At 37.4% G+C, this 13,127-nt stretch overlaps 1 protein-coding gene across 4 annotated transcripts in view; it reads left to right on the forward strand.

The window, feature by feature from the left end:
- Window positions 1–13,127, forward strand: part of SLC12A6 (solute carrier family 12 member 6) — a 90,011-nt gene that overhangs the window by 8,067 nt on the left and 68,817 nt on the right. The window contains exon 1 of one of the 4 annotated variants that reach the window (XM_045527617.1): window positions 7,714–8,270. The exons of the other annotated variants lie outside the window; for them this stretch is intronic. Within the exon in view, the coding sequence (XP_045383573.1) occupies window positions 8,153–8,270 (118 nt within the window). The 5' untranslated portion in view covers window positions 7,714–8,152. Of the gene's footprint in view, window positions 1–7,713; window positions 8,271–13,127 lie in introns of those variants that run through there. 4 annotated transcript variants of the gene reach the window in all.

The raw sequence follows: 13,127 nt of genomic DNA on the forward strand, positions 1-13,127 counted from the left end.
TTTAAACTTTTTTTTTTTTTTACAGCCAGAAATAATACTTATTTTCACAACTGGGTAATTTACATCCTAAAATGCATGCAAAAGATTATGCTCTGTTGATTTATTTTTTTTCTATTTTAGCAGTGTGCTGCATTTCAAATAAAATTTTAAGAATTGACAAAAAATAGAAAAATATTCTTCCCGGACTATTAGATAAGGATCTTTCTTCTCCTTAAAAGTTATCCATTTTGATATTTTTTCATTTAAAAAGTCATTTTATTCTGTGCTAAGATGAAATTTTTCATATCTGGGAGAAAACTGAGGCTGATAAGGTTAAGTAACCTGATCAAGGTCATACCAGTAATAAACTGAAGAACAGTGATTTGAACCCAGGCATATGTTATCCTAAAACCAGTATTTTTGTCATTACACTGCACTTTCTCTGATTTACTAATAGAGGTTAGCCCTATTGAAACATTTATTAAGCTGAAATCATATAGCAGATTAGAGAAAGCATAAAAGAAATGCAGTTTTTATGTTCTGTGGACATTGTTGCAATTATTTTGACTGGCACTGGGAGCATGAGAGGACATTGTTTAAAAAAAGGTAATAAAATGACATCTCTCAATAACTTAGATTCCGTGTTTCTAAAAGAAAATCTGGCATAATGATGTGTATTTCATTGTCTTTTATGCAAATTATGTGGAAGTGCCTAGGGCAGCATAATAGTGTTGAGTTACATCAACAGTTATTGATTTAGTTACATTCGTCCATCTGTCCTAAAGTTAATGAAGATGAACATTTTGACCCAAGTTTCAATAGATCTATTTTAAAATGGAGTTTTCTTTCAGAGGAGGAAAAAAAACCAGTGACTTATAAAAATACTTGTTCTCTGAGGTGAAAATTAATTTAACAGGGAAATTTTGTTTTGGATTGTTTTCATTTTCCCTTCCTTACATTTTTAGAAATATGTCCTTAGTTTTGACAATATGTTGCTTAATGTTAAGTTTTTTTATATATACATTTTTATGTTGACTAGAAGCCCATTGTTAATCTAGTAAGTATTTCATAATAGAAGAATACATCAGAAATGAAACCTTGGGTGAGTTACCGAATAGTCCATACTCGTAGCTGCCAGTGCTGCCTCTTTGGTTGATGACTCTTGGGCCCTATCCTACCTAGGCTGTAATGACATTAGACTAATGAAAGAGATGGCAGCCTTATATAAAGAGTTGTGATATGGTCAAAGAGGTAAGAGTGGAAGCTGAGGACTCTGAGTATTAAAGAGGCATTTGATGATTCCTCCTTAAGTAACAATATTTGAATCAGCATCCAAAATGGCTGAAGTAGCTATCAAATTAGCTAGCCATCAACTATTCAACTGCATCCTCTCTGTTAGTGAAGATTCACAGCTTTAGGTCCCCAAAAAAGTAGCTGGTCAAGGTGATGGATTGTTGTGTTCTTAAGGTTCTTTCTTTGCTTATAGAGAATTGTACTTACGGTCCTAGTTTTATATTGCCTCTGATTCTGTAGTTAATTGGCTAACAAAACTGTGATGTTCTTGTGGGCAGGAACAGTTTCTTGCTCTCCATTTCATTCCTATTTCCTGACACATAGTAGGCACTCAAATATTATTGACTAAATGAATGATTTTTTTCAGCCACGGTAAAGTATGAGATTTTCCTGATGCTTTCCCTTGGAAAACTCTTTGTCCTTCTTATAGTATAATATTATGAACCCATCAGGAAATAAGGTCTTTTACATATTTATTATCTTTCAGTTTTTAGTCCCAAAGTTCATTATATATTCACCACTGATACCATTTCGTAAAAATCCATTTTCATAGACAATTTCATGTAATTTTGAGATTCAATTTCCTGTAAGTTTGAGATTTGGAGGTTTTAAGTAGTAAGTCCTTGCCATCCCAAGATAGTTGGTCTTTACCAAAGTAATTGATTCATTCATTTAGTTCTTAATATAATTGTATACATAGTAAGGCAAAATTTAGAATCTGTGATCATTTTGATATTTTTAACTAATACTTACTGTCTCAGCAGAGGGATAAAGGGTTTGCTAAATATGATAAATAAATGTGTATATATCTCTTCTATTTAGGAATGAGAGTTTACCTTTCAGGCTCCAGCTATAGCAGTAACTCTAAATTTAAGTAGTGAACTGCTCACTCTCTTCTTGTGAGATGTTTTACAACATTCTTTAAAACAGAACTGTTCAGAGTGTAGTATGCAAATAGTGCTAGCTATGAGTTGTTATTACTTGTCTGTGAGGAGATAAGTTCAGAAGTTGAGAGCTGGGTACAGGGGCACACGCCTGTAATCTTAGCAACTTGAGAGGCTAAAGCTAAGGATTGCTTGAAGCTAGGAATTCAGACCAGCCTGGGCAACATAGTGAGGCTCTATCTCTAAAAAAAAAAGACAAAAAAGGAGAAATAAGCTGGGCATGGTGGCACACACCTGTAGTCCCAACTACTCAGGAAACTGAGGCAGGAGGATTGATTGAGCCCAGGAGTTTGAGGCTGCAGTGAGCTATGATTGTGCCACTGCACGCCAGCCTGGGCTACAGAGCGAGAACACATTGCTTAAAAAAAAAAAAAAGAAGAAGAAATTGAGTTTTTAGAAACCTGCATAGCAGTTTGATAGAGCAACTTTGTCTGTTGACTCTCATCACAAAAAATTGGGACTTATATTTGGCCTATCTTCAGTTCATTTTTCTAGTAATTCATTATTTTTTTATGAACTCATTAGCTCACAATGAATTGGAAATTTAAAGAAAAAGAGTCCTTTACCAGAGAAAATTTGCAAAGCACTGGTGTGAAACAATGGTTCATAGCCTTTTATATGTTTGCCTAAACTTCTGAATGATAACCACACTCAAGGGAGGTGTGGGGTGTGGGGTGATGTTTCCCTACCATGGCCCTCTGAAAGGTATCTGAGTAGGCATGGGGAATGATTAGAGTCCTTCATGTAAGTCTGAAATTTTTCTTAAGAAACGCTACTCTAACACATATAACCTCTTCCCTCTCTGCATATGTGAAGATAAGAAATTAAAAATTTTTGGAAGTTTTATACTTGAAGTTATATAATTCAGATACTTTATTTTATTTTGAGATAGGGTTTTACTCTGTTGCCCAGGCTAGAGTGCAGGGGCGTCATCATAGCTCATGGCAACCTCAAACTACTGGGCTCCAGCAATCCTCCTGCCTAAGCCTCCTGAGTAGCTGAGACTATAGTTGCGCTACACCATGCTCAGCTAATTTTTCTATTTTTTTTGTAGAGACAAGGTCCTGCTCTTTCTTAGGTTGGTCTTGAACTCCGAGCCTCAAGCAGTCCTCCCACCTCGGCCTCCCAAAGTGTTAGGATTACAGATGTGAGACACTTCACCTGGCATGCTAACTTTTTTTTTTAGCAGACATAATATAGTGACAAACAAGGTTTTATTGAAACTAATTAGTAACATAAATATGATATTTGGCCTAATGTATAAGGAACTGTGGAAGTAATGATATTATAAATGCCCTTTAGCCCTGGCCTGTATATATTTTTACTTTAAAATACCATAAATTTTTTTTTTTTTTTTTGAGACAGAGTCTCGCTCTGTTGCCCGGGCTAGAGTGAGTGCCGTGGTGTCAGCCTCGCTCACAGCAACCTCAGACTCCTGGGCTCAAGCAATCCCACTGCCTCAGCCTCCCGAGTAGCTGGAACTACAGGCATGCGCCACCATGCCTGGCTAATTTTTTCTATATATATTTTTATTTGGCCAGATAATTTCTTTCTATTTTTAGTAGAGACGAGGTCTCGCTCTTGCTCAGGCTGGTCTTGAACTCCTGACCTCGAGTGATCCACCCGCCTCGGCCTCCCAGAGTGCTAGGATTACAGGTGTGAGCCACCGCGCCCAGCCTATAAATTTTTTAAAACTATAAAAATGTAGATATTTTATACCTGTATGATGACTCTCATTTCAAACAACATTCAAGACTCTAAAATCAAAGTACAAGTAAAGCATTTATGCACCTCCCTAAATTATATGTGAAACAGAATTTGACCCTTAAGTGATTTTCTTTATACTCAGATCCAAATATCTTTAGGTTTCAGTGAACTTCAATTCATTGTATTTTTTCCAACATTTTATTACGAAAATTGTTAAACATACAGAAAGTTTGAAAGAATTGTATAGTGAACAACTATATCCTTATCCCCTAAATGCTAAAATTAACATTTTGCAATATTTGTTTTGTCCTATATTTATTCCTCTAGTAATCTATCTATTTTTGAATCATTTCAAAGTAAGTTGCAGACATTAGTAAGCTTCACCCCTAAACACATCAGTGTACACATAATTAATGTGTTATATATAATTTATAATGCATAATGTTTTTGAGATTCATCCATGTTGAATGTTTGTCCTATTGATGGATACCTAGGTTGTTTCGTGTTTGGGCTCTTATGAATAAAGCTGGTATATACATATTTGTTTGAATTTTTTGTGAACTTATGCTTTTATTTCTCTTGGGTAAAAATACCTAGAAGAGAAATTGCTGGGTCATAGATTAGCTATATGTTTTAAATTTATAAAAAACTACCAGAACTCTTTCTAAAGTGATCGTGACATTTTCTACTTCTGCCAATATTTGCCTCTACATCTTTGCCAACAGTCTTTTAAATTGTTATTTTAATTTGCATTTCCCTAATGACCAATGATGTTGAGCACCTTTTCAAGTGCTTTCAGCTATTTGTATATCTTCCTTTGTCAATTGTCTGTTTAAATCATTTGCCTGTTTTATATTGAGTTGTTTGTTGTTTTATTATTGAGTTGTAGGGGATTATTCTGTATTCTAGGTACAAGTCCTTGGTCACATATATGTTTTGTGAATATTTTCTTCCAGTCTCTGACTTGCCAATTCATTTTTAAAATGGTGTCAGTTCATTGTATTTTTTTGAACATTGTATTTTGAAAATTTTCTTTCTTTCTTTCTTTTTTTTTTTTTTTTGAGACAGAGTCTCGCTTTGTTGCCCGGGCTAGAGTGAGTGCCATGGCATCAGCCTAGCTCACAGCAACCTCAAACTCCTGGGCTCAAGCGATCCTTCTGCCTCAGCCTCCCGAGTAGCTGGGACTACAGGCATGTACCACCATGCCCGGCTAATTTTTTCTATATATATTTTTAGTTGGCCAGATAATTTCTTTCTATTTTTAGTAGAGACGGGGTCTCGCTCTTGCTCAGGCTGGTCTCGAACTCCTGACCTCGAGCAATCCTCCTGCCTCGGCCTCCCAGAGTGCTAGGATTACACACGTGAGCCACCGTGCCCGGTCTGAAAATTTTCAAACATAAAGTTAAAAGACTTTTATAGTGAACCACCTGTACACTCAGCACCCACATTCTATCATTAACATTTTATTATACTTGTTCTTTTATATATTTTCCATCTATTCTGTTTTATGCATTTTATGGTAAATTGTAGACATCAGTTCACTTCTCCCAAATACTTCAAAATGCATTTTTTTTTTTTTTTTTTTTGAGACAGAGTCTCACTTTGTTGCCTGGGCTAGAGTGAGTGCTGTGGCATCAGCCTAGCTCATAGCAACCTCAAACTCCTGGGCTCAAGCGATCCTCCTGCCTCAGCCTCCTGAGTAGCTGGGACTACAGGCACGCGCCACCATGCCCGGCTCATTTTTTTCTATATATATTTTTAGTTGGCCAGATAATTTCTTTCTATTTTTACTAGAGACGGGGTCTCGCTCAGGCTGGTCTCGAACTCCTGCCTTGAGTGATCCACCCGCCTCAGCCTCCCAGAGCGCTAGGATTACAGGCGTGAGCCACCGCGCCCCGGCTGCAAAATGCATATTTTTAGGTAGTATTTGTTTGCAGCTTTTCTCCTGTTGAGGTAAACTTTTCATATAATGAAATGCACAAATTTTATGTGAAAATTGTCTGAGTTTTGACAAATGTATGTACCTGTGGAACCCTTTAGCATTCTATCAGGATGTGGAATATTAACATCACTCCAGGCAATTCTCATGCCCAGTCCCAGTTAATCTCTACCTCTATACCCCAGAGGCAACCATTGTCCTGATTTTTTTATTTTATTTTATTATTATTTTTTTTTTGGAGACAGAGTCTCACTCTGTTGCCTGGACTAGAGTGCCCTGGTGTCAGCCTAGCTCACAGCAACCTCAAACTCCTGGGCTCAAGTGATCCTTCTGCCTCAGCCTCCCGAGTAGTGGGACTACAGGCAAGCGCCACCATGCCCCACTAATTTTTTCTGTATATATTTTTAGTTGTCCATATAATTTCTATTTTCTTTTTTCTTAGTAGAGACAGGGTCTTGCTCTTGCTCAGGCTGGTCTCGAACTCCTGAGCTCAAACGATCCACCCACCTTGGCCTCCCAGAGTGCTAGGATTACAGTAGGCATGAGCCACCGCGCCCAACCCCGTCCTGATTTTTTGGCACCATAGATAAGTTTTGCCTGTTCTAAAATCTTGTAACAGTGGATTCACATATTATTTACTCTTTTGTTTAAAGCTTCTTTAACCTAGCATAATGTTTTTGAGATTCATCCATGTTGTTGAACATATCAGTAGTTCATTCTTTTTTATTGCTGAATAGTAATCCTTTGTATGACTGTATCACACTTTGTTTATTCATTCTCTTGTGGATGTACACCTGGGGTGTTTCTAGTTTGGGGATTTTATGAATAAACTGTGAACATTTTGGTACAAGTCCTTCTATAGGAATATATTTTCATTTTTAGTGATAAATACCTAGGATTGGAATTGCCAGATTATGGGGAAAATGCCAGAACCTTTCCCACAATAGTAGTACTAATTTACACCAATAGTGTATGAAAGTTCTTTTTGTTCCACATTCTCACCAAATTTGGTCTTACTGATTTTCGCCATCTTGGTGAGTGTGTAGTGGTACCTCATAGTGAGAGTGTATTGTACTTTAAATAGCTATTTCTTATATCCCACCTTCTTTATCTAATCACTCCTGATGCACATCACTCACACAACTCAGCTTTACCCATTTTCCCCCAGCTTTTTCTGTTAGGCATTCTTAACAACACAGGCCTTATATTACGTCATCAACATAGAAATTGGAGAGTGGGTGAGTGCCTGAGTTTAAAAGAAAAAAAAGGAAATTAATTAACACAGGGCTCAGTTTATTGAACCCCTTTGCTAAGTGCAGAGGTATGAACTCATACTCTAAAGTCATGAACTGAGAATTTGATATAAGCAGTTATAAAATATCCCAAAACTAAGTATGTTATTTTAAGTGTGTGCTAAAAGGAACTACACACCTCTTAATCAGAAGGATTTCCTTGGATTTTTCCTTTTTTTCTTTTAACCCCTCTAAATTTTCTCCAGAATGGATTTTTTTTCCTTTGAAACAAGACATTTAGCCTCTCTGTATAATACAAAATACTCTGAAGTCTTTCCTTTAAAAATATTTTGTTCTTTTAAATGAACTTATACTTTTGGGAAAGTTAATTTCTCTTCTTGGATGTCTTTGTATACACTATAATGTCTAAAACTATGTCTTGTATAAAATATGTAGGTGTTCATTAAATAGTTGTTGAATGTTCCCACCTGACAGATAAGAAAAAACTTTTACTGATTTGTATGACTTTTTTTCATATGATTTGAAATAAAGCAACAACAGAAGCTTACAAATATTATATCTTTCATTTTCTGAGTGAACTATTCCCTAGTCTTGCTTGTGTGAAATATGAGGGCAGAGGGTGAGATCATGACATGCACATAGGAATGGCAGTAACTTCAGCGAAGGAAGCATAAATGGGGAAGCACACGGTGGGCTGCAGTGCACTGGGAATTCTGCCCAGTTTCCAGCTAGTGGCAGCTCTGGGAAAGCAGCCTAAACAGTTCTAGGGGTTCTTCAGGTTAATAACAATAGCAAGGGTGGAGTGCTTAATCCTTTTAAGTGAATGATAAACACTGTGGAAGGCGTGTCTTCAAGCACCCCACTCCCTCGGTGCTGTAGGTCACGTGAGCTTAAAGTACTTCCCGGATTCCCAGGCTCTGTCTCCTGTAGGTAGTGATCAGAGTCTGAAAAGAGGACAGCAAGGAAGAGGCAGGCGGGGAAAACAGTTTGGAAGGAAGTTTAAACACAGAAAGAGCAAAGTATTTCTAACTATAACAATGCCACACTTCACTGTGACTAAGGTAGAAGACCCAGAGGAGGGGGTAGCAGCTTCAGTCTCCCAAGAGCCTAGTTTAGCAGAAATAAAAGCTCGGATTCAGGATTCAAATGAACCAGGTAAGTACTCGGGAGCTTTTAGAACCTGTAAAGTTTTTCATGAGGGAAATGGTAATTAAAATATCAAAATTCAAAATGCCTTCTTATGGAGGAAGAAGAGTGTTGTGGTTGAGGTGTTTTTCAGTCAATTGTTTCATTCCTCTGTATATCTGATGACTTCTCTTACCTTTTTCACACACTGATTTTTCCCCACAATGAGTTCTGTGTTCATTATCAGCAGGTGAAATTGAGTCGGTAGCAGTGTATGAAAAGAGTTTTCAAGCAAAAAGAAAGGCACAGTAAAAGTCAATTTATGTGGAATTTAGAATTCCCTTTTTTCTCACAGTTTAGATTGTATCTGGAAAAGACTCTAAACCCAGCTAGTGGATGACATTTAAAGTTATCAGTTTATGTAATGTTATATAAAGGAGCATGGTTCAGTAGTTTTGTACCATGGACTTTGTACTTGTGACTTCTCAAGTTATTCTGTATTTTTCCTCAGTTTACCAGCTAAACAGTAATTCGGTAATGAATGGTCTAAGAATTCTTTAATGACAGCACAAAAGTACAATAGATGGTCATTATGGTGACTAGCATAGCATCAGGTTTAATAAAATTACTTTGATGAATGTGATTATCCCTATTATTTTCTTTAAATGATAACAGTTAACACTTGCTAGGGGAATTGTGGTTTTGAATTTTTAAACAGCAATTTAAATCTTAGTTAATGTTATGGTATTAATATAGTTGTAGTTTGAAGCCCCTTATTTTTTAAGTCTATAAATTGTCAACGACTTCTCTAGCATGTGAATTAAGTCTAAGGGAATAAGCTCTCAAAATTCCTTTTAATCCTGTGATTCCATGATTCTAACTTTTCCCTATGGCATGTAACACATTGCAGTTCCTTGCTGTAAACAGCTGTTGATTATAGCTTTTTCTTAAACCATTCAAGAATTTTTAAGAATCTTTAACTTGTTTGAAGAGACTATAAAGAAAAATGTTCCCTTTATTTATTTTTCTTTTAGTGAGAGAATTTATTAGATGAAGATCAGAAAGAGGGTTTTACGTAAACTCTTTGTCCTCAAGGTTCATTTTCCTAAATAGGGTGACTAGAAGTTGAAAGCAAGTTTAACCTACTTTGAACTTGAACCTGATTCTCTACAACTTCTGCTCATAGGAGTTAGATTCTCTCTCAGACCGTTGTGTATTTGAAGCTGCACTTTCTTAAGTTCCTTGTTTGCCTCCCTTAGATTTTAATCTCTTTAGGCTTTTGTCCTTGTTTTTGTCTTCCTTAATTTCACAAAATGCAAACAAATGAAGTCCATCTGTACCTCATTCTCATTGTTTTTTAATTTCCTTTCTCTACCACCTCTACTCTCTTTCATTATTTAATTTTTACTAGTCCCATTAGAACAGTGTTAAAATCATTAGCAACCACCTGTAAAGACCAGAAACATTCTGATAGTACCCAGCTTTGTGATGAGTGGCATTATTAGGCTTAATTTATTTTCTTCCATAGTAATTGCTTTCAACAAGGAAGATGTGACAGATTTAAATTTAACTTGAATTTAATAAGGCATTTTATTTTGGCGTTTTCCAAAACAGCCCAGAAAGCATCCACTTGAATAAACTATTGCTTGACAAATGAATAACTGCTGGTAATATATTATCTAAATTGCACTTATCTTTATTATGTGTTAAATTAGAGGAAATGAAATAGGAGAATGTATATGGGAAAAATCTTTTTTTTTTTTTTTTTTTTGTAGAGGCCTGGTGCCACTATGGAAAAATCTTAAAGTCATTTGTTATCTTTTTAAACCTAGGAATAAAATATTCTTGAGGGTAGATGATTTTTTTTTTTTTTTGAGCAGTTGCTTGAAATGCACTAAGTTTTAGCCCCTGTTCTCCTGAGTTAAAAAATCCTAAATTGATTGTGGTTTAGTTGCAAGCACTTGTAACACAGGCCAGTTATGTAACCAGCAGTCTTTCTCATTGTTTTCCCTTCTGTATTTGTGTGGAGAGAAAATATGTAGTGTCATATAAATTGAACATATTTAGAAAGCAGGTCATCCTTTAAAATGTGTTTCTAAAAGACGAGATCTATTTGGACTAGACGAGTAATTTCAGATAAAGTGGAAATATGAATATAGGGATAATATAAAGTAATTCAAAAATTAAACACAGGCATACCTTAAAGATTTTGTAGGCTCAGTTCCAGACCACTGCAATAAAGCAAATATTGCAATAAAGTGAGTCACATGAATTTTTTCGTTTCCCAGTGCATGTAAAAGTTTTGTTTATACTATACTGTAGTCTATTAAATGTGCAGTAGCATTATGTCTAAAAAAAATCCCAATGTATATACCTTAATTAAAAATACTTTATTTTTAAAATTTCTGCTTTTTTTTTTTTTTTTTAAGAGATGGGATCTTGTGTTACTCAGACTGGCCCCAAATTCCTGGGTTCATGAGTATCTGGGGCTACAGGCATGCCTAGCTCACATAACTCCTATGGGCCCTACAAGTTTTGGAATGGTAAGTGAGCATTGGCTTCAACTTCAAGTCACCAGCTGCGTTAGCCCCCAACAAAATAGCCTGTCCTTTGAAGCTTTGAAGCTAGGCGATGACTTCTCTCTAGCTACGAAAGTCCTAGATGCCATCTCCTTCAATTAAAAGGCTGTGTCATCTACATTGAAAATCTGTTGTTTAGTGTGGTCACCTTCAACAGTTATCTTACCTAGATCTTCTAGATCTGTAGTCCCCAACCCCTGGGCCATAGCCGGGTACCAGTCTGCAGCCTGTTAGCAACCGGGCTTTGCATCGCCACCTGAGCTCCACACTGGTCTCCCCACCCTCCAATCCCCTCGTGGAAAAATTGTCTTCCATGAAACTTAGGAACTGGGCCTCATAGCAAGATGTGAGCAGTGGGCACTGCCTGAGCTCCCCTGGAAAAATTGTCTTCTGTGAAACTGGTCTCTGGTGCCAAAAAGGTTGGGGACCGTTGTATCAGGTAACTTGCAGCAGCTTCTACATTTGCACTTGCTGCTTCACTTCACATTTTGTGTGAAGATGGCTTCTTTTTTAAATCTCATGAACCAACCTCTGCTAACTTCAGACTTTTCCACAGCTTCCTCGCCTCTCTCAGCCTTCATAGAATTGAAGAGAGGCCAGGGGCAGTGGCTCACACCTGTAGTCCTAGCACTTTGGGCGGCTGAGATGGAAGGATCACTTGAGGCCAAGAGTTCAAGACCAGCCTAGGGAACATGGCAAGACCTTCTGTCTACAAAAAAAATTAGCCAGGCATGGTGGTGTGTGCCTGTAGTCCCAGCTACTTGGGAGCCTGAGGCAGGAAGATGGCTTGAGCCCAGGAATGTCAGGTTATAGTGATCTGTGATAAGGCCACTGCACTTCAGCCTGGGCAACCGAGTAAGACCCTGGCTCAAAACAAAAAAAGAATTGAAGAGAGTTAGGGCCTTGCTCTGGATTAGGCTTTGGTTTGAGGGAATGTTGTAGCTGGTTTGATCTTCTACTTAGACTACTAAAACTTTCTCCATATAGACAATAAGGTTATTTCTTTTTCTTACCGTTTGTGTGTTCGTCACTAGAATAGCACTTTTCATTTCCTTCAAGAACTTTTACTTTGCATTCACAACTTGGCTGTTTGATACAAGAAGCCTAGCTTTCAGCCTCCCTCACTGGGCTTAACCGTTCCTAGTTTTTGTTTTAAAGTGAGAGATGTGCAACTCTTCCTTTCACTTAAACACTTAGAGGCTATTGTAGGGTTATTAATTGGCCTAATTTCAATATTTTTGTGTCTCACAGAATAGGGAAATCTGAGGAGAGGGAGAGAGAGATGGGAACAGCTGGTTGGTGGAGCAGTAAAAAAAAAACATACATTTATGGATTAAGTTCACTGTCTTATAGGGGCACAGTTCGTGGCACCCTAAAACAATAGTAACATCAAAGATCACTGATCACAGATCATCATAACAGATATAGTAATAATGAAAAAGTTAGAAATATTGCAAGAATTACGAAAACATGACACAGACACGAAGTGAGCACATGCTGTCGGGAAAATAAGACCCATAGACTTGCTTGACATAAGGTTGCCACAAACCTTTAATTTGTTTAAAACACAGTATCTGCAAAGTACAATAAAGTGAGGTATGCCTGTTTAGAAGAACCCTGCTTAATTCTAGTTTTGAAGGGAAAAGCAGAAACTCAGACTTTCCTACCATCCTTCTTTTTTTTTTTTTTTTTTTTGGAGACAGAGTCTCACTCTGTTGCCTGGGCTAGAGTGCCGTGGCGTCAGCCTAGCTCACAGCAACCTCAAACTCCTGGGCTTAAGCGATCCTCCTGCCTCAGCCTCCCGAGTAGCTGGGACTACAGGCATGTGCCACCATGCCTGGCTAATTTTTTCTATATATTTTTAGTTGGCCTGCTAATTTCTTTCTATTTTTTTTAGCAGAGACGGGGTCTGGCTCTTGCTCAGGCTGGTCTCAAACTCCTGACCTTGAGTGATCGACCCGCCTCGGCCTCCCAGAGTGCTAGGATTACAGACGTGAGCCACCACGCCTGGCCCCTACCATCATTCTTGACTGTTTTCTTCCTTCCCATTCCATTTTCTCAGCAGCCTGTCCACAGAAATAGCACTTACCACACACTGTATTGTAATCATCTGTTTACTTGTCTTTGTCCCCCAGCAGACTGATTATAAGCTCCTTGAGGACAGAGACCTTGTCAGATCATTTTTTTATTTCCAGGTCCTAAGGTAAATGTCTGGCATGTAATAAGTAATTCAGTGAATAGACATGCTGTCTGCCTTTTTTATTCACCAAACGCATGTTCAGTACAAATACCATGCCAGGTGTTGTAC

The sequence above is a fragment of the Lemur catta genome, chromosome 1 (assembly GCF_020740605.2).
Source record: "Lemur catta isolate mLemCat1 chromosome 1, mLemCat1.pri, whole genome shotgun sequence".
Lineage (NCBI taxonomy): Eukaryota > Metazoa > Chordata > Mammalia > Primates > Lemuridae > Lemur > Lemur catta.